At 37.5% G+C, this 21,929-nt stretch overlaps 1 protein-coding gene across 6 annotated transcripts in view; it reads left to right on the top strand.

Annotated features, from left to right (window-relative positions):
- Positions 1–21,929, top strand: part of FTO (FTO alpha-ketoglutarate dependent dioxygenase) — a 380,905-nt gene that overhangs the window by 126,107 nt on the left and 232,869 nt on the right. For all 6 annotated transcript variants that reach the window (XM_087420248.1, XM_087420251.1, XM_004431603.3 and 3 more), the window contains exon 4: positions 1,495–1,638. In XM_087420248.1, coding sequence (XP_087276374.1) covers positions 1,495–1,638 — 144 coding nt within the window. The remainder of the gene's footprint in view (positions 1–1,494; positions 1,639–21,929) is intronic.

Genomic DNA, 21,929 nt, shown 5'->3' with positions numbered 1-21,929 from the left:
TTTACCTTTGTTTAAATCTTCTGTTGTGTCCTTCAATAATATATATATATATATTTTTTTTTCCCCAAAGCCCCAGTAGGTAGTTGTACATCATAGTTGCACATCCTTCTAGTTGCTGTATGTGGGACACGGCCTCAGCATGGCCGGACAAGCGGTGCGTCGGTGCGCGCCCGGGATCTGAACCCAGGCCGCCAGTAGCGGAGCGCACGCACTGAACCGCTAAGCCACAGGGCCAGCCCCTTCAATAATATTTTAAAGTGTTTGCTCATGTAGACAATGTACATGTAAGAATCTTACTAGATATTTTTATATGCATACTTTTATAGCTAGCATTTTCTTAATTGGCCTATTGCTTGGGATATATTTTTCCTAATTGATTTGCAGATAATCATATTTGCAAAAAAATATTTTTTCCTATTAAAAAATCTTTTACCTCTTCTTTTTTCTAATGAGGGCTCCTCTGTTACGCAACTCCAGAGGGCACCATCGTGTTGACCATTTCTTCCAGAATAATGATGAGTCATTGTGGTGATAAAGGATATTATTTTCTAATTCTTAACTTTGGGTATGTTTCTAATGTTTCCCTGTTAAAATATTATGCTGGCTTTGGGGTTGAGATAGATCTGTATTTTATCATGGTAAGGAATCAGCCACACGTTCCTGTTTTATTGAGGTTTTTATCATGAAAGCATGTATTTTATTGAATACTTTTGTGTATTTCAGATAACACATGATTTTGTTGTTTTGTTTTGTTTTCATCTATGAATATGATGAATTTTAAGTGTAAGCTTTTGCATATTGAACTATCCTTGTATGTCTGGAATAAGTTCTACTTAGTTATGGAATGTTATTCTTTTAATATGCTGCTGGATTTGGATTCTATTTCCTTATGTTTAGAAATTTTGCATTGATTTTCAGATGTGATATTCGTGTGTGTGTGTGTGTTCTTTTTGGGTTTTGATACGTGTTACTCTATCTTCATGAAAAGAATTTGGAAACTTCTTTTTCTATGCTCTTAAACAATTTAAAGTGTATTGAAATTATCCACTCCTTAAATGGGTAGAATTTTCCTTTGAAACTCTCTAGGCCTGTGTTTTCCTAAGAGATAGTTCTTTGACAACTTCCTCTATACCTTTTGTGGCTTGTTTCTTCTGGGGTTGATTTTGGTAAAAAATATCTTCCTAAAAAAGCTATCTATTTAGTCCAGATTTTCTAATTTATTTGTATGGCGTTGAACAAAACAATCTTCTTTTATTTTTCTTGGTATCTGTGATTATTTCCTCACCATTTTAAGATTTTTTTTTTATTAAAAAATAAATGACATGTTAAAAATATTGTAAAGAATGTGATTTTTAAAAAATATGACGTAAAAGGGTATAGTTCACTTCGCATCCATATTTTATTAAAACTTCAGTTATTCCTAAGATAATATTATAAAACCCAGAACTTTGGATGAAATATTTCCTTTCTGATTACTCTTTTCTCTCTGTACAGGCCCTGAAGAGGAAAGTGAGGAGGATCCTCAACTCGAAGGCAGAGATCCTGATGTTTGGCATGTTGGTTTTAAGATCTCGTGGGACATAGAGACACCTGGTTTGGCAATACCCCTTCACCAAGGAGACTGCTATTTTATGCTTGGTAATTAAAGGGATCAAACCTATATTGATGCTTAGTAACTAAGTTTTAAATTATTGGGTGCATATTTTGAATATGTCTTTTGAGATAAACTTTTCAAGTATTTTGTAGTGATAATGAAACTTCTATATGTACGTAACTAGATTTTTTTTGGACATACTGCCAATTTTTAAAAGTTGCTTTTCTTTTCATTCTCTGTGTTTATGGAGTTCCCCAATGTGCTAAACAGTTTTCAGAATTCTTCATCGGAGCTACTAAATCATCTAAATCAACTTATCGGTGTGAAATTTTTAAAATATTTCTCTATCTATTTAAGTTCTTAGTGAGAAAGTTTTTTCTAGTTTTGGATTTAATTTCTTCTCAAGAGCAGCTGGCCTGACACCAGGGCTTTCTCTCCACTTGTCATTTAGTTCTTTGGGAAGCAGTAATTCAGCTGTGGTTGGGCTAACTGAAGCTGTGGGGTTTGTGGAGTTTGTGTTTTGCTTCTTTGCTCTAAGTTTTTTGTTTTGTTTTTGGACTTTCTACTTGTTTTCCAATGCACAGTGTGCAAACAGTATCGTTTTTTACTCACAAAGCTCCTTAGGGTTCGGTCTCTCCTTGGCTTGAGCTCTTGATTATTCAGGGTTATTTAGTTTTAGTTTTATCTCACTCTTACCTGCCTAGGGGAATCTACTCATGTGTTGGTTTTAGAGGCAGGGAGCACCAAGGCTTAAACCCAGCATTTATGACAAGAATGATTTCCCAATTAAATGAGTATTTGTAGAGAGCCCACTGTGTTCTGTGTGCTGCGTGAGGTTCTGGAGGACATCGAAGATGGATAAAACTTGGTTCTTGACTTCTAGGAATTCAGAGTTTGGAATAGCTCTTTAGGCCATTATCTCATTAAGTGTTTTCCAAATTTCAGTCATTTGCACATCAACTTCAAGGTTCTTGTCATATGCATGTGCTACTGTACTATTACTTAGGTAATATTTCTCTCTAAAGAAACTCACTTTGTTTCTTTCACTGAAATGAATTTAGGAGATTTTATATCACTATCTTAATTGGAAAACTAGTATCACTTGGCATAATTGGAAGAGTTTTATAAATATATAAAGTAAAACAGTATTAAGTGCCTGCTACTTTTGTTTGCTGAAGATCCTGAGTCTGAGTCCTGTCGTGTCTGTTAAAAAGGGAGATTAGAGAGATTAACTGTTAGAGAGGTGCTAACTATATAGTGGTACCAATCTGAGACTTTCTCCTGGATGTCAGCAGAAAGTTTGGAAGATCATTATGTAGGGAATTATTTTCTCACATGTGGTTCAATGATACTTAATATTGTGTCCCTTTACCTCTTAAATTCTTCTCATGGGATGATTCCTGCATTTGTTGAACACTAATCTAAGTAAACCCTAAATCTCTTGCCTTCCATCTGCATGTTGCTTTACAGTTTACAAATCAGTTTCACTTAAGCAATCTCATTCAGTCTCCAAACAACCTTGTGAGGAGATGGTGCAGAGATTGTTCTTTCCTTAAGTAAATTGCCTAAGGTCACTTAGTATGAGGCAGAACAAGGACCAGAAGGGATTGCAGGTTTCATATACAGCGCTTTTACCACTCTAAGAGGGACCATTGAGACTGGATCCCAATACACTGAAATCTCTACATGGGAATGTTTTTAGGGTTAAGATCATCTCTCCCCCTGCCCCTCCCCGGATTGCCTCGGGAACTGAGTTTCTATTCTGAAATCTTTGCCCCATCGTTGAGCGTCATCTGTAAGTAAAACAGATTATTATTTCATTTTTTTAATGTACCCCCCAGATATGGATATTCACCTTGAGTATAAATAGGTGTTAATGTCAGCCAATAAGCCACATTTCTTTGGATACTTTGTTCAGGAGTTTCTTTTACCAGTTTGCATCTTTAAAGAAATGAGAGAATGGTGCTCTCTCATTTTTAATAGCTTTATTAATTTTTTGTATATAAAAGTAGTAAATACACATTGTAAAAGTTCAGCTGGTCTCCATTTATTTAATAACATCTTATGTTTTCTTTTCTGATTGAAAGAGTAATACATGCTCGTTGTAGAGAAAAGAAACTCTGAAAAGCAGAAAACGAAAGAAGAAGGTAAAAATCAGATTCATGCCCGGATTAGTATGTCCCTTTTCAGTCTTTTTTTCTCTTTTTTTTTTTTGTGAGGAAGATCAGCCCTGAGCTAACATCCATGCTAATCCTCCTCTTTTTGCTGAGGAAGACCGGCTCTGAGCTAACATCCATGCCAATACTCCTCCTTTCCCACCCCCCCCTCAAAGCCCCAGTAGATAGTTGTATGTCATAGTTGCATATCCTTCTAGTTGCGGTATGTGGGACGCGGCCTCAGCATGGCTGGACAAGCGGTGCGTCGGTGCGTGCCCGGGATCCGAACCCGGGCCGCCAGTAGCGGAGCACGCGCACTTAACCGCTAAGCCACGGGACCAGCCCTCAGTCTTTTTTCTATACATATATATGTCTGGAGTAATAGTAGTATATGAATAACAGTGACGTTTTTGGGGTACTAACAACAAAGCCAAGCATTCTTTTAATCTTCTCAATAACGCTAAGAAGTAGATAGTAACTATATTGCAAAAGAAAAAACTGAAGGTTAGATTGATGTAGTTAGTTAGCCACGGTTGCACAGCTGATAAGAAGCCTGGATTGGAAGTTGTGATTTTATGCCACTTGGGCTCTGGCACCCATGTCAGGCCATCCTCCTCCCCACGTGGATGCCCTCCTCCCCCCGCTGGGGCACTGACCCTGCTCTGGGCTTCTGTGCCCTCCTCCCCCTCCCTCGCTGGCATGCCTCTGCCTCACCTGATGGCTTTAGGACTAAGTGGTTCAGGTAGGGAAGAAAAGAAGACGATGATGATGTTCTGTTTGCTTCTTTCTTTTCCATGCCTTATTAAAGTTATGTTTTTCTTCCCTCAGAAAGAGATTAATAATGAAAATATTAAAAAATTTCATTGTCCTTTTGACTTATGTGTTATAATGAATATACATTTTTAAATATACGTTGGGTCCCTTCAGCTATTGTAGGTGATAAACAGAAGTGTTATTATTTTATAGGAGCTAATATCCAAGACATAATATCTATTTCTGATTTCCCCACTCCTGTCTTCAGATGAAGGTGAGATAGTTGCCACCCTACTGAACTGGCTCAGACACAGCGCATGGTACCCGCAGTTTGCATTTAGAGTATATTTTCCTGGTTAAGATGTCATATTCAATTTCTAAAATGAATTTTCTTCCATCTCCTCTTAAAACCAAACAAAAATAAAAGCATCCATGGTCTAATGCTACCCTTTTTCTTTACTTTCTAAAACCCAAATACCATAAGGAGCCGTGAGGAGGGTGTGCTGATATCTGAAATCTGAACCTCACAGCACTTAGGAGAAGGAAACAGTTTAGCTCAATTTATAACAATATATTGGTCTGCAGAGGAAGTGCAGGCTGAACCCTGCTGTCTCAAGGAAATACTCCAGGGGTGTCTGACGGGGAACGTGTCGGGTGCCCGCAATAAATCCGCTGCCTTGGAGGTAAGTGAAGGCCCTGCTGGCAGCGCCTGAGGACACGCTTAACTGGGGTTGTCACGGTTTTACTTTTAAATTGGAATCTTTGCCCTAATCTCAGAGTTAGACATGACCAGATTTGCAAACAGATTTACAATTTTCACTAATTTTCCAACCAGGACTTCAAAACACACTTAGAGGAAAAAAAAAAAAAATACACTCTGGTCTTTCTCAGAGTAGGATGATTTACTTTGCCACAGATGTTTTCCATAGACTGAATGTAACCAGGGAGTTAGGGACTTAAACGTGGCTTGGAGACAAACCGTGGGTTTGTTTTTTGTGGAACAGATTATACAGTTCAAGGGGCATCAACCAAATTATGTTCATTAACCAGGAGCCGGGTGTGGAGGTGTGGGATGTTTCAGGATAAAGGTGAGTGGTAGGTAAACATTTGGGGCAAACCTCCTTTATTCCCCACCTTCACTTCTTATTATTTTTTCATGTCACTCTTCATGACTCTGTTCTGTCTGGTCTCTTTACTTTAGTGTCCTTAAATCCAACTAAATCTCACTTTTAAATATCTGTTGTTTACTATTACAATCAGCTATTTCAAAGCTTCAGTTGCCAAGTAAAAATTCCATGGCAAAAAAAGAAAAAGGCAATATAAATTGAAATGCACAGTGCTTCGTTTTGGTTTTGCTTTACCTCACCAGCAGTTTAGGGTAGGGTAATGAAAAGGCCGTTTTCTATCAGCGCTTGGGCTGCACATTGTCTGTTGGCCATGCAGTGTTAGCGCCTCTCTGCGCCAGTCTCGGCCTCCACCGCGGGACCAGCGCTGACGATACCCGCCTCCCAAGGTTATTGTGAGGCCAAGTAAGAAAACGGGTGGGAAAGTGCTTTGCAAACTGTGATGGGAATGTGGGGACTTATTGTGAAGATTGGGACCCAGGCCACAGTGTATGGGAGAATCAGTGAGGCGAGTGGGTGACAGGAGAGTGCTGAGTGTTGTGCTCTTATCCTGCTTCATGCCCTGGGTCTTGGCAGCTTTGCACCTAACTGTTCCAGATCTGTTTCCATAGCCACATAAAGGAACTACAGGAAAGGGAAATCTCACCGATTGATTCTTGAGGGCGAGAAGAGCCACCATCTGGCTGTTGTGGAATCAGAGCTCTGTGGTGACCACAGTCTTACCTTGGTGGAGGCTGAGTTTACTTATAGAGCCTGGGCAGTAGCTTGTTATGGATTAGATTCACCTTCTTTGAAATACCTGTGGCTTAGGGCAGCAAGGCCCAGAGCACTGTGAACCTTTGATGTGGTGTAATCTGAAAATCGGCCGTGCTTCTATGTTTGGAGTCAACATGAGCACTCTGGTCGGAGCCTATAGCCCTGTGAGCAGGAAGAACAGAGGCCGTGGGCCTCGGGCTCCTCTGAGACTTAACTTGGAGACTGTGGTGTCTGTGTAAATCCTCCAGATGTCCCTCCGTCCTGCCCTGATTTAGACATTTTATTCCAAGGAAAAAGCTTTTGTTATTTCTTCCTCTGGCCCGGTTCCCTTCGTCTCCCAACCTCTGACTGACCAACTGAAGTAAAAGGTACCTGTAATTTATGGCTTAATCATAAATTCTAAATAATTATGCTTTATTACCTCTCATGGGTCTTGAAATGTAGGTGCTATGTTCTGCTTTCTGCCGAGGCAAGGGAATAATACAGAAACAGTAATAAATTATAACTTCAGGCTGCAGTCGGTAAGCTTGAGGAATTGCCATTTAAGTGGAAAGTGCTTGAACAGCCAAATGAGCACCTGTCATGTTGATTTTCACTTTGAAAAGTAGAAACATGACAGTATAGTTTCAACTGCTTGTCCGATACGCACTTACGGTGTTCTTTTTACTGTCTCAGCAACTGCAGTATTTGCTTCTTGCTGTTCCCTTTTTACAGAGTCGAGGATGCGTCTCTTCTCCTAAAACTTTCACTCGAACATATGCCCCTAAATGCTGACATTTTCAAACTTGTGCTTTTCAACTTGATACCTGATTTTTTTGGTATTCAGTAGAATTAGGGAGAGGGCATGGCTTCTGGAAGCTCTGAGGATAGGAACGTAAGTGTATTGCTGGGTGCTTGAAAGGATTCGCCTCTTACACTTTCTATCATGTCCAGTCTTTTTGCTTATTTCTGTATCATTTGTGTCTTGAACTGTACTTGAAATACATGTGATGGGTACCTCCTGAGGGCTAGGCACCATGCTGGAGGCTTTGATATATTTTATTTATTTCTCATAACAAGCCTATCATGTAGGTAGTCCTCCCCCTCCGATCCTCATTTTTTCCCAGAAAAGAAAATTGATGGGGATTGACTTCGAATGAGTATGTGGTTTACTTTAGGGGTATGAAAATGCTCTAAAATTAGTTTGTGGTGATGGTTGCACAATCTGTGAACATACTAAAATACAGTGAGCTGTATACTTTCAATGAGTGCATTGTTTGGTATGTGAATTATATCTCAATAAAGCTCTCTTAAAAAAGGAAATTGAGGCTTAGCAAGGTAAAATAGCCTGTTCAAGGTGACATATATAGGGAAGCTTGTGTTTGAATCCAGGTTTTTCTGAGACCAAAGCCATTCTTTCTTCCACTGAACTATGTTTCTTTACTAATTTTATAGTCATGGAATCTTTTTGCTTTAAAAATGTGGAAAAAAATAATTGAACAATTAATAGATGAATACACATGTATTCTCATTGTAAAGGATTCAAACAATATGGAACTTTATAGAATAAAATGTGGAAGTTCTCTTTTACCTTCCTCTCCTGTCTGGTCTTTTTGTAAGCATTACTTGGTGAGCATAAATATAATTATGTTAATGTATTTACAAATATATTGCTGCTACTTTAAAAAAGACAAAAATAGGACTTTATTATGTATATTACTAGAGTACTTGCTTTTTTTTTTTTTAACTTAATAATATGTCCTGGAGATCTTTTCATGTTAGTACCTCATTCATATTATTATTGGTATTATAAAAGTAATATATGTCCTAGGAAATAAAAATTCAAACAGTTGAGGATGATCTAAAGTGGAAAATAGAAACACTGTTTGCCACCTACCCCCAAGTTTCATTTCTTAGAAGTAAATACTTTTCACTGTATTTGCATTTTATTCTTTAAGTGATTACCTCTAGCTCTTAAACATATGCTTAATACTGCTCTTTCTTTATCCAACAACTTTAAGCACTATCAGTTTCTCCATTAGGAAAAATGTGGAATTGGCTCTCTTACACTATTTCTCACTCTTGCTAACTTTTGTTAGTTAACATTTATTTTTAGGTTTTTTTTCCTTAATTGATTACCTTTATAACCAATATATAGATGCTTTCTCATGACTTTTGGTATGTAAGATGGGGAATTAAAGTTCTCTTTCATCCCCACCATTACTTTCACATTTTTGAAGTTTATAACATTTACGTGCTAATCTGTAATTTTGATAAGACTGCCATGCTTTCTTTGACCATTGACTCTGAAATTTGAAAGCCACTACATAGCAGTGCTTATATATGTATTTATTGCAGAAGCAAATAGAGTGACTGGATCCATAAATAGAAGATGTAATCCACTGTAATCACTAAATCTGTGTCAGTTGAAAGGGAATGTTGCAGTGTCAGGTCAAGATTTTATTCTTCATCAAAGACTCAGAATCATGCTGCGTTTTAGCTTGCTTTGTATTTGAACCATGACTTGCTTGTGTAGTTCTCCCTCTCCCTGGAATTCATAATTGCCTTTTATTATTCTTATTGATAGAAGAATCATGCTGTAGTGATATTTCTGTCACTAGATGTTTTGTTATACTACTTATTTAATGTTTTGATAAATACTGGCTTCTTCAAACCCGTGTGGTGCAGTTATCATATACTGAGATTTCTTCTCATTGCACTTCTTTGCTAATTCCATTTTTACTTGGGTCCCATGTCTTTCGCTTTCTTGGAATTTTCTAAAAACGCCTTCTATCTACTATATTTTAGATTCCTAAAATTGTAACCTCTGCAGCACCTAACACAGTACTTTGATCATGATAGGTGCTTTAATAAATAATTATTGAATGAATGAATGAACCAAGGATTAGCTCCCCCCCCACCCCCATTTCATGGCAATATATCTTTGCCATGTAGGCAAAAGGAAATATTTATTCTGTCCTTGAAAGCTCCTGGCTGGAAAAAGTTTTGAAGTCCCTCCCCAAAGCAGATGGCCATTCACCTAATACTTGGGAATCTCCGGAGACAGCTTGTAGAATCTTCCATGGCAGTCTATTCCTTCAGTGACCCATGCTTCACTTCCTTATATCTAGTCCAAATAACCATGTGACATCATAGAATTTTCTAAATTGACACAGTGTCTGGATCAATCTGTACATTCTCTTCCAAATCTTGTATTAAGAAACCCACGAAAGGTAACAAAAATGTCTTGTTTTCTTTTGGGCTGAGGATGGATGTTTTACTATGAATTGTGAGATCCTTTTCTACTCTCATATTTCTTTCAATAAGAATCAAGCTGTATTGGGATAATCCTGTATCTGGGTTGGTGCGTGGAATTTTTCCCTTTGGCTGACAGTCTTAATATGCCCTCTTTGGCTCTCTATCTGTATAACATAACTCCTAAAAGCATGAGCTGTGGAAAAGAATTTTTCAGGCTTTTAATTTGATTGCATATCCTTTGTGTGCTCTGCCATTTCTGTAAAGACAGTGGAAGAATGACTGTGAATGAAGCTTTTTCTTTTTTTTTTTGGATTCTTGTTGAAGGTTTGAGCTCAGGACTAGACCAGGAATGTGTTTGACTTTCCTGAGTCAGTCAGTCCCCGCAGCAGATTTCAAGGCCAGACTGTATACCCCATGATGGAGGTTCATTAAACTCTTCCTGTGGAATAGTTCTTCTAGGCCCGATAAAACATATACAAAATTTGAAAAAGATACAAATTATAGTCCTTGCTCAATTCATTGTGGTGGCTTTGTCCTAAAATTTGTCCTGACACAAACCTTTTTCCTTATCTTTGTTCACACTGTTCCCTCCACCTTGTCATGTTTTTCCCTTTAACTAGGTATATGTATATCTCACCTATTTAGGAGTGACATTAAAAAAATTTAATACCCACAATGGCAGGGGTACCAACCAGTCAGCATGGATGCCATAACTCTTTTCCCTCTGGACTATAGTGACTGTTATAGAAGTCTTATTTCATCTACTAGAAGTAAGCTTTTTGAGAGTCAGTACTGTATTACATATATCCTTGTACTACGCGCAGCACTTAGTGCCTTGTACATAATAGGTACTCACCACATACTTGGAGAGAGCATCCTTTTTTCCTCCCTACGTATTAGCCAGAAACCATAGCCATCTTCCTCAATTGCCGGTGGAAAATTAAGTGTGAGATAGGCGTGAATAAAGAGGGAAGTCAAAAGGTATGTGAAGGAGCAGGACTTAGAGGTTTGAGTGGCTGCTTCTGTTTCATTCATTAGTTTTGTTTGGGAAATTCTGGTTCCCACAGTTCACTGGGGCAGTGGGCAGAAGTGATGGCTCTGTGTATACAAGGGGGAAGAGAAAAAAACTACCTCATTCAGGTTTTCTGGCAACCTAATCTCCATCCCTTCTCATCTTTCCATTTTCCCAACCCCCTCTGCCCTCCTGTCTCTTGGGAAGAGGTGCAACCTGGAATAGTAAAGGCAGCCCTTGCCGAAGTGAGATTAAAGTTCTTTTTGCATATTTAGAAAGCAAAAATGAATTATTAACCTCAAGAATCTGTTCTCTTCACAACCCAACAAAAATTAAGCATTCCGTAAAAGTTAATTTAAAAAAAAGAGGAGGAAGCTGTGTACCCTGAGGTCATCTTCACCTCTGTACTTGTTTTTATAAAAGAGCTCTCACTCTCATGGAAAATTGTATTTGGGGGAAGATTTACAAAACTAACCAAAACTCTTACCACCTTACGGATGGCAGTGCGCCATGGTTTTTATTTGGGGAATGAACATCTCTTTTATGAGGATCTCTTCATTGAACATTTCCCTTTGGATCTTTAAAAAATAATACTTCTTGTTTTATTTTTTATTGCTAAGTACAAAAGTAATAAGATATGTCATCTAGTCAAAGATGTCATCAATTTTAAGGTGTATTCCAATTTCAGAGATGTTAAATATGAAGAAAAAAATGTGTACTTTGGAATTAAATATGGTACATGCACATTGTAGAGAATTTACAAACTATAAGAAAGTGTAAAGTAGATAATAAAAATACATCATAATAGGGGGCTGGCCCGGTGGTGTAGTGGTTAAGTTCACACGCTCCGCTTCAGCAGCCTGGGGTTCTCAGGTGTCGATCCCGGGCGTGGATTTCTGCACTGCTCATTAAGCCATGCGTCCCACATATAAAGTAGGGGAAGATGGGCACAGATATTAGCCCAGAGCCAATCTTCCTCAGCAAAAAGAGGAGGATTAGCAATGGATGTTAGCTCAGGGCTAATCTTCCTCACCAAAAAAAAAAAAAAAAAATCATAATATCGCCACCCAGAGATAATATCATTCTTAACTATTTGGTCTAATTTCTTCTGGTGTTTTTTTGTATAATTGGGAATATATGTTTATTTTTTTCTTTTTATAAAATTAATATCATATTAGATATAATGTTTTGTATCTTTTTTCAATACTTTTATATCTTGAGCGTTTTCCCTTATTAAACATTCCTTGAAAATATGATTTTTAAAAATGGCTTAAATATTAATCACCTGCTTTTGTTCATTTAATTCATTTCCAGTGTTTTGATGTCATATATACTGCTCCAGTGAACATATATACATATATCTTTGTATTTATGATTATTTCTTTAGGAAAGATTACTAGAAGTGGAATACCGGGGTGAGGGATAAGAGTATGGATATTTTAAAACTGTTCATATTATATTGTCAGACTGTTATTTAGAAAGATTGTTTATAATTTACATTCCCACCTGCAGTGTATGAACTGTGGTTGTCACTTACTTCCACCAGCCTACTTTACCTCACCCTAGACAATAGTGGGCATTACAATTTAAAAATATTTTTGCCAGTTTAATGGGTGAAAATAACATGCTGCTGTTTTAAGTTGCATTTCTTTCTTTATTGATGAGGTTGATCATTTTCATGTTTATTGGCCATTTGTACATTTCCTTCTATTACTATTCATTGGCTGATCATCTTTGCCCCTTTTTCTGTTGAGATGTGTTTTTCTTGACATTTACTATATTCAACCCTTCTGGCCACTTCCCAGGTATTTTTTAATATACTCTCTTGGATTTTTGACTTAGATTTTTAATGTGTTATTTTTTTAGGAGAAGCATCTTTACTTTCAAGTCTTATTTTTTATAGTTGCATTAAATAACCATATTTGAAATTATTTAACTACTTTTATGCTCACTGGTAGTCTTTTTTTACTGAGGTTTTAATTATTTTGATTACTCTTCTTGGTCAGCTAAAGTATGGGTTCTGACCATTTTTTCATGAAGGCTGATGGCAGGGGAATGGTGGCAGCATATACTCTGAGTTCTTGCATCATCCGAGAGTGACTTTCTCTATCTTCACATGTTCATATCTCCTTGAATAGTTATAGAATTCTTGAGTAACAAACTTTCCGCCTTAAAAACTCTATAGATATTGTTCTCTTGATCTCTGATATTTGATGTTAGGGAGATGACTGAGGCCATCTTCATTTTGATTCTATTGTGGTAAATTATATTTTCTCTTTGGACATTTGTATCACTTTATTTTTAATTTTTGAACAGAATATGTTTATGTACGTGGTGAACCATTTTGTAGTACAGACTCAGGCCTTTTCGCAACTCTGGAAATATTCTTCTGTTGTTTCTTTGATTGTTCTTTTATCTCTCTGTTTTCTGCTTTTTTTCTAAGATTCCTGTTATATATATATTTTGGCTTCCAGGATCTTATCTTTTCTGTCACTAATTTTTGTTTTCCCTCTGAGTTCTAGGAGGTTTTTTGGAGTTCACTCATCCACTTCAGTGATTTGATTTTTCTGTAGCATGTGTTCTGTTGTTCACTCCATCTATCATCATTTTATTTATCTTTTTAAATTTTTAATTAATTAATTAATTAATTTGTGAGGAAGATCAGCCCTGAGCTAACATCCATGCCAATCCTCCTCTTTTTGCTGAGGAAGACCGGCTCTGAGCTAACATCTGTGCCTATCTTCCTCCAGTTTATATGGGACGCCACCACAGCATGGCTTGACAAGTGGTGCATTGGTGCGTGCCCGGGATCCAAACCCAGGCTGCCAGCAGTGGAGCGTGTGCACTTAACCTCTGTGCCACGGGGCTGGCCCCATCATCATTTTAAAGCAATACTATTAAAAAAATCAACTCCAAGCAATCTTTCCTGATGTCATACTGTTCCATCTTGGTGTCTCATTGCCCCATTTTCACAGATGCAGTGCCTTCTTGAATCAAGTGTCTTCTTGAAATATTGAGAAATATTTCAAACTAAATTTTCTTATAGTTTGAGTAAAACTTTTTCAGAAGAGACAGTTTCAACCACAGTGGTTCCTTTCCTTTGAACTGCAGTATTTTTGCATGAATCTAGTTATTTGTCCTTGTCTGTTTCTCCTATGGAAAGAGGACTAATACTGGCTTATAGGCAAGTAAGTGTTGAGATCGTTTCTGTGAAAACTTAGTGTAGATTCCCGGCCAGCTCCTTCACCTGAAGGAGGAAGGAAGGAAACGTATCCTTACATGGCCATCTAAGAGATTTGATAAGCTGGAGTGTACTGCATCACTGTGTCTATGTGGTGTAGATGCTTGCAGTATGGACCAGCCATGGCAGATTTTGGCCCATGCCTAGCGCACCTGCTTGCTCCAGCGTCTCACCTCAGCAATGCCCGCTTCTCTTCTCCAAGTGGCAGCTTGTGCCGGCAACGTGCTGGGGTCTGTGAGTACCACAGGTTGTGTGCATCTGCTGCTGCCCTCTGTTTTTTTATTACAAATAATATCTTCATTTTGAACCTATTCAATAAAGACATGAAGCAAAAAAAAAAAAAAAAAAAAAAAAAGGAGGAAGGAAGGAAACGTATCCTTACATGGATACGTTGCCTCCAGAGGCAAGAGGCCTGCCCTCTGGGTGCCCGTAGCCTTTCGTGCCCTCCTGTTCTTCACCTTCTGAGTTAGCGGGTGAGCGCTCCTCTCAGGATCTGCTTGATTTGTTTATCGGGACGCTACTCTTTCAGAGTGGACAGTCACGTGTCAGCCTTCTTTGCCCTTCTTTAATTTCATCCCACCTGTACCGTATCCAGCACAATTCCTTGCAGTTTCTGGCATATTGAGCACCTTTCCCTAAGATTTAGTGCCGAAAGAAGTTTTGATCTCTTTTAATATTCCATTGATCGTCTCATTGGGAATCTAGGAATGGGGCAGGTAGAGGCCTGAGTCTATACTATCTTGCCAGGAAGCGTCCCCTCCCCCCTTTCATTGGCTGTTAAATTCTGAAAACGTTCTCAGTCATGGATGGCCCCACATCTAGGAAAAATAAGGTCATAAATATTAAGATTGAGGGATGAGAATGGACAGGTGAGTGAGAATGAAAAGCTTCAGTGATCGTGTGAAGCTGGGGAGATTGGATTGCAGTATTGTGCTTATTTAGCTCAGGAGTGCCTTTAGCAAAGCTCCTGATTGTTACTTTAAGAAATTTGGGATGAAATGGCCCTTGTGACACACTGGACAACAAAACCAAGGAAGTAAGGGCTGAGTTAAATTTGGGGTGACCAACTATCCCCATTTGTCTGTGAGGAGGGGAACTTCAGTGTTAAACCCGGAAAGTCCTGGGCATGAATTGGTCACCCTAGCGTAAATTATGCCTTTGCACCTGTGGTCTTTTTTATCTGAGAGGAGATTTCATGCTACAATGAATGTCTGGAGCTCTCTTCACCCACTGATAGAGCACGCAGCATTTAGCCTGCAAACAGTGAGAGCTTCTTTTCTATTTGTTTTGGTGAATAAATTCTACAAACTCTGATTTTGAATATAGAGTCAGTCAATTTTTAGCTGTATTCTGAGATAGCTCAGGCAAATAGACATTCTTTAACGTTTGCTTTCTAAAAATTATTAGCAGTAGTCTTTTAAAGCTAGGAATGTCATTAGTATATCCTTTGAGATGTACAATCCACGAAGCTTGAGACACTTTATAGACTTAGAGTTTTAGATAAATTAGAAGCTCTTAAATGAAAATTACAGGCTTCTTTCTAAAAATCATAAAGGATTAGAGACAGTTGGGAGCAATTTCAAAAGAGTTGTTTGATTAGAGAGTTGCCAAGGATTTAAATAAAGGTACAGGCCCCCAAGTGTTGCTTCTGAGGTTGTGTTTGCCAGTGGGCCTGCATCAGATTCATTGCCCCCTCGTGGCCCTTAACAAGTCAGTTCATTAAGATGGCTTTTACCCCTAATGGGATCTGTATATCCTAGTATTAATAGCATAGCAGCAATAAGGGTTTTATTTGGGTAGATGAGAATGGCATTTATGCGTTTCTTAGAAATTGTTTCAACTCTTTATGGGAATCTGGCCTGGGGAACTTCCTCCAACCTCTGCTTTTTGTTTTGTTTTTTGTTTGACTCTGAAACCCCCTTTAGGCAAAATAGTCTGGATCAACCAGAAATTCTCAGGTGTGTCCTTAACCACAATCCACAGAGAGGGCCAACTGAAAGAGAGAAGGGTCATTCTGGCTTCTTCATCAGGCTGTAAGCCACACTTCTGAGCCCAAGGCTGCAGAGGTTGGATCAGCTTTGATCCTCTGTGTTAGCCTTCCTTGTTGTCTTCGTATTTGCATTTAAAACACCCAGCGTATTACTGATGTTGTCATCTTCACCTTGTTTGCATTTTGTAATACTGTTGATACAAGGTCCTAGTGTGCTGTGACTTGTCATCTTCAATCAGTTGTTTCTGTGAAAACCCCACAAGTTGCTCTTCAGTTTACTCTTTCCCCCTCTTGCCCATCCAATCCATTAGCAGGTTCTGTTGTTTTCTTCTGCAACACTCTGGGTCTGAACACTGCCTGCCGTGTCCCCTGCTGTCACGGTAGTCCAGGTCACCGTCGACTCCTGCGTGGATTACTGCGGCAGCTTCCTGACCGGCCTTCTGCTTCAGATCTTGTTCCCTTTCAGTCTTCTCTCTTTTCTATAAAGCTACCACAGCGGTCTGTTCAAACTCAGATCACCTTTTTTTCCCTGCTTAAAATTTTCTGAAGGCTTCCCGTTGTATCCAGAACAAAACCTAAAATTTTTACCGTGACGAACAGAGACCTCCTTAATCTGTTCAGCGTCCCCTCTCCACCTTGCTCACCACGCTGCAACCTTCTGGTCTTTCTTCTTCCTCAAGTACAAGCTCATTCCCACTTCACTGCCTTGGCCCTAGCTGTTTCCTCTGCCTGGAATTCTCTCATCTCAGATCTTGGCATCCCAGGCTCCTCATGATTCAAATCTCATCTCGGCTGAAGTGTCACCAGTGAAGGGTCTCTATGAAGTAGTGCACTGTTCCCTTGTACCCCCACTGACTCTTACACTTGTCAAATTATCCTTTATTTTCTCCATAGCACCTCACATCTGAATTTCTTGTTTGTTTATTTATTGTATATCTTCCCCATCATAATGGAACCTGCATGAGAGCCGGGACTTTGTTTTGTTCGCCGTGCCTAGAATAGTGCTTGGCACTTGGTAGTCGATCACTCAAATATTAAATTAAGTAATGCAAATGAGAGGTTGCCTTTGCTGTGAGAACACTCTGGGAGAGTAACTTTACATGCTTATATAACTGTATATGTCATTGGTTTCAAGTTGGTGAGCTAGGCAGTCTTAAAGAGTTTTCTGAAGAATTTTCAGTTGATAATTTTTTAAAAAGTAAAGTGTATGTTTTAGGGCAGTTTTAGGTTCACAGCAAAATTGAGCAGACAGTACAAAGAATTCCCATATACCCCTGCCCCCATGCATGCACAACCTCCCCCACTATCAGCATCCTCCCTCGCTCTCCACCTCCTGCACCAGAATGGTACATTTGTTACAATCAACTAACCTACACTGACATGTCATTATCACCTAAAGTTCATATTTTACATTGGAGTTCACTCTTGGTTTTGTATATTTTATGGATTTTGAAAATGTATTGTGACATATAGCCACCATTACAGTATCATACAGAATAGTTTCACTGCCCTAAACATCCTCTGTAATCCTATTCATCCTCTCTCCTCTAACCCCAACTCCTGGCAACCACTCATCTTTTTACTGTCTCTATAGTTTCACCTTTTCCAGAATGTCATATAGTTGGAATCTTACAGTGTGTAGCCTTTTCAGATTGCCTTCTTTCACTTAGTAATATGCATTTAAGTTTCCTCATGTCTTTTCATGCCTTGATAACTAATTTCTTTTTAGCACTGAATAATATTTCATTCTCTTAATGTGCCACAGTTTATTTACCCATTCACCTACGGAATATTGGTTACTTCCAAGTTTTGGCAATTATGGATAAAGCTGCTGTAAACATTGTTTGCAGGTTTTTGTATGGACATCAATTTTCAACTCATTTGGGTGAATATCAAGGAGTGCAGTTGCTGGATCTTATGGTGAGAGCATGTTTAATTTTGTAAGAAACCACCAAACTGTCTTCCAAAGCAACTGTACCGTTTTGCATTCCCACCAGCAATGAATGAGCATTCCTGTTGCTCCACATGCCTACCAGCATTTGGTGTTGTCAGTGTTCTGGATTTTGGCCATTCTAATAGGTGTGTAGTAGTATCTTGTTTTAAGTTGCAGTTCCATGACAAATGATGTTGAGTGTCTTTTCGTATGCTTATTTGCAGTCTCTGTATCTTTTTTTGGTGAGGTGTCTGTTCAGGTCTTTTGCCCATTTTTTAATAGAGTTGTTTGTTTCCTTATTGTTGAGTTTTAAGAGTTCTTTGTACATTTTGGATAATAGTCCTTTATTGAACATGTCTCTTGCAAATATTTTGTCCTAGTCTGTGGCTTCTCTTCTTATTCTCTTGACAGTGCCTTTCACAGGCACTTAATGTTTATGAAGTCCAGTTTATCAATTATTTCTTTCATGGATTGTGCCTTTACTGTTGTATCTAAAGAGTCATTGCCATACCCAAGGTCATCTAGATTTCCTCCTATGTTATCTTCTAGGAATTTTATACTTATATATTTTACATTTATGTCTATGATCCATTTTATGTTAGTTTTTGTGAAAAGTATAAGGTCTGTCTAGATTAATGTTTTTTTTTGCATGTGGATGTCCAGTTGTTGCAGTACCATTTGTTGAAGATACTATTTTTGCTCCATTTTGTTGCCTTTGCTGCTTTGTCAAAGATCAGCTGACTATATTTATGGGAGTCTATTTCTGGACTCACTATTATGTTTTATTGATTTATTTGCCTATTCTTTTGCCAGTAGCACACTGTCTTGATTGCTGTAGCTTTATAGTAAATCTAGAAGTCAAGTAATGTCAACTTTGTTCTTCTCCTTCAATATTGTGTTGGATATTTTGGGTCTTTTGCTTCTCCATATAAACTTTAGAATCAGTTTGTCAATATCCACAGAATAACTTGCTGGGATTTTGAATGAGATTGCATTGAATCTGTTGGTCAACAGATCAAAGTTGGGACAAACTGACATCTTGACAATATTGAGTCTTCCTATCCATGAACATGGAATATCTCTCCATTTATTTAGTTTTTCTTTGATTCATTCATCAGAGTTTTGTGCTTTTCCTCATGTAGATCTTTATACATATTTTGTAATATTTATATGTAAGTATTTAATTTTTTGTGGTGCTAATATAAATGTAATATGTTTGTAGTTTCAAAATCCACTTGTTCATTGCTGGTATATAGGAAAATGATTGAATTTTGTATATTAACCTGTATCCTGTGGCTATGCTGTAATTGCTTATTAATTCCAGGAGTTTTTTTGTTGATTGTTTTGTATTTCCTATGTAGACAGTCACATCATCTGTGAACAAAGATGATTTTATTTCTTCCTTCCCAATCTTTTTTTTTACATTTTTGTCTTATTGCATTAGCTAGGACTTCCAGTAGGAAGTTGAAAAGGAGTGGTGAGAAGAGACATCCTTGCCTTGTTCTGATCTTAGTGGGAAATCTTCGAGTTTCATACTATTAAGTATGACATTAGCTGTAGGTTTTTTTGTACGTGTTCCTTCTCATGTTGAGGAAGTTCCCCTCTAGTCCTAGTTTGCTGAGAGTTTTTATCATGAATTTGTGTTGGATTTTGTAAAATGTTTTTTCTGCATCTATTGATATGATCATGTGATTTTTCTTCTTTAGCCTGTCAATGTGATGGATTACATTAATTGATTTTCAAATGTCGAACCAGCCTTACATACCTGGATAATTTCCACTTGGTCATGGTGTATGTCTTTTCATCCATTGTTGGATTCTATTTTCTAATATTTTGTTGAGGATTTTTGCATCTATGTTCATGAGCAATATTAGTCTGTAGTCTTCTTTTCTTGTAATGTCTTTGTCTGGTTTTGGTATTAGGGTATTACTGGCCTCATAGAATGAGTTAGGAAGTCTTCTCTCTACTTCTGTCTTCTGAAAGAGATTGTAAAGAATTGGTACAATTTCTTCCTTACATGTTTTAAAGAATACACCAGTGAACCCATCTGGGCCTGGTGCTTTTTTGGAAGCTTGTTAATTATTGATTCAATTTCTTTAGTAGATGTAGGCCTATTCAGATTGTCTATTTTTTCTTGTGTGAGCTTTGGCAAATTGTATATTTCAAGAAATTGGTCCATTTCATCTAGGTTATCAAATTTGTGGGCATAGAGCAGTTTCCTAGTTACTTTATTATCCCTTTAATGTCTGTTGGATCTGTAGTGATGTCCCCTTTTATATTCCTGGTATTAGTAATTTGTGTTTTCTCTCTTTTTTTCTTAGCCTGGACAGAGGCTTATCAATTTTATTGATCTTCTCAGAGAACCAGCTTTGTTTCATTGATTTCCTTATTGATTTCCTCTGTTTTTTATTTCATTGATCTCTGCTTTAATTTTTATTATTTCTTTTCTTCTGCTTACTTTAGATTTAAATTGCTCTACTTTTTCTAATTTCCTAAGGTGGGAACTTATATTATTAATTTTAAATCTTTCTTCTTTTCTAATTATGCATTCAGTACTTTGAATTTTCCTGTTAGCAGTGCTTTTTCTACAAATTTTGATAAGTTGTATTTTCCTTTTCATTTAGTTCAAAATATTTTTAAATTTCTCTTGAGATTTTTTCCTTTGATCATGTGTTATTTAGAAGTGTGTTGTTTAATCTCTTAGTATTTTGGAATTTTCCAACTATCTTTCTGTTACAGATTTCTAGTTTAATTCCTTTGTGCTCTGGGAGCGGACATTGTATGATTTCTGTTCTTTTAAATTTATTAAGGTGTGTTTCTTTGTCCTAAAATGTGGCCTGTTTTGGCTTGAGAAGAAGGTATATTCTGCTGTTTTTGGATGAAGTAGTCTACAGATGTCAATTATATTCAATTGATTGATGGTGCTTGTTGAGTTCATCTGTGTCCTTACTGATTTTCTGGCTGATGGATCTGTCCATTTCTGATGGGGGATGTTGAAGTCTCCAACTATAATAGTGGCTTTGTCTACTTCTCTTTGCTGTTCTATTAGTTTTTGCCTCATGTATTTTGATGCTCTTTTGTAAGGCACACACACATTAAGGGTTGTTATGTCTTCCTGGAGAATTGATCCCTTTATCGTTATGTGATGCCCCTCTTTATACCTCATAATTTTCCTTGCTTTGAAATCTGCTTTGTCTGAAATTTGTATAGGGATTCCAGCTTTGTTTTGATTAGTGTTAGCATGATATATCTTTTTCCATTCCTTTACTTTTAATCTATATGTTTCTTTATTTAAGTGAGTTTCTTGTAGACAATATATAGTGGGTTTTATCTTTTCATCTACTCTGACAATCTGTCTCTTAATTGGTGTATTTAGCCCATTGATGTTTAAAGTGATTATTGATATAGTTGGATTAATACTTATCTTACTTGTTAGTGTTTTCTATTTGTTGTCCTTGTTATTTATTTTTATTTTTCTCTTTGACCATCATTTCTTCAAGTATTTTTTCTGTCATTCTCCCTCCCTTGAGACTCAAATTATATTTATGTTAAGCTGCTTAATATTACCTCAAAGGTAATTGATGCCCTTTTATTTTTCTTTGTAGTCTTTTTCTGTGTGTTTCATTTTGAGTAGTTTCTATTCCTATGTGTTCTAGTTCACTGATCTTCTGCAGTGTCTAAAGAGCTGTTCGTCTCAATATGATTTTAAATTTCAGCTACTACATTTTTCAACTTGAGAAGCTTCATTCATACATATATATACATGTGTGTGTGAAAGATATGTACGTGTGAAGGAAAAGAAAGATATGCATATATCTTATATATCATGTATCTTTCATTTTTCTCCTCTGTTACTTTTTGAATGGATGCTGGATATTGCAAATTTTACTTGTTGGGTGCCCGATTTTGTTATATTCTTTTAATTGGTGTTGGACTTTGCTCTACTGAGTAATTAAATTACTTGGAATAAGTTGGATCCTTTTAAGGCTTGCTTTTAAGCTGTTAGGTGGATCTAGAGCAGCCTTTAATCTAGGAATAATTTAGCCCTGCTACTAAGTTGATGCTTTTCTAAGGATTCCATCCATTATTTCATGTAGCAGGAGCCATTCTGGCTGCTGAGAACACAAAGTATT

Source organism: Ceratotherium simum, chromosome 30, assembly GCF_057802395.1.
Source record: "Ceratotherium simum simum isolate JZ-2026a chromosome 30, ASM5780239v1, whole genome shotgun sequence".
Classification (NCBI taxonomy): Eukaryota; Metazoa; Chordata; class Mammalia; order Perissodactyla; family Rhinocerotidae; genus Ceratotherium; species Ceratotherium simum.
This window is presented reverse-complemented; position numbering and strand designations above follow the sequence as displayed.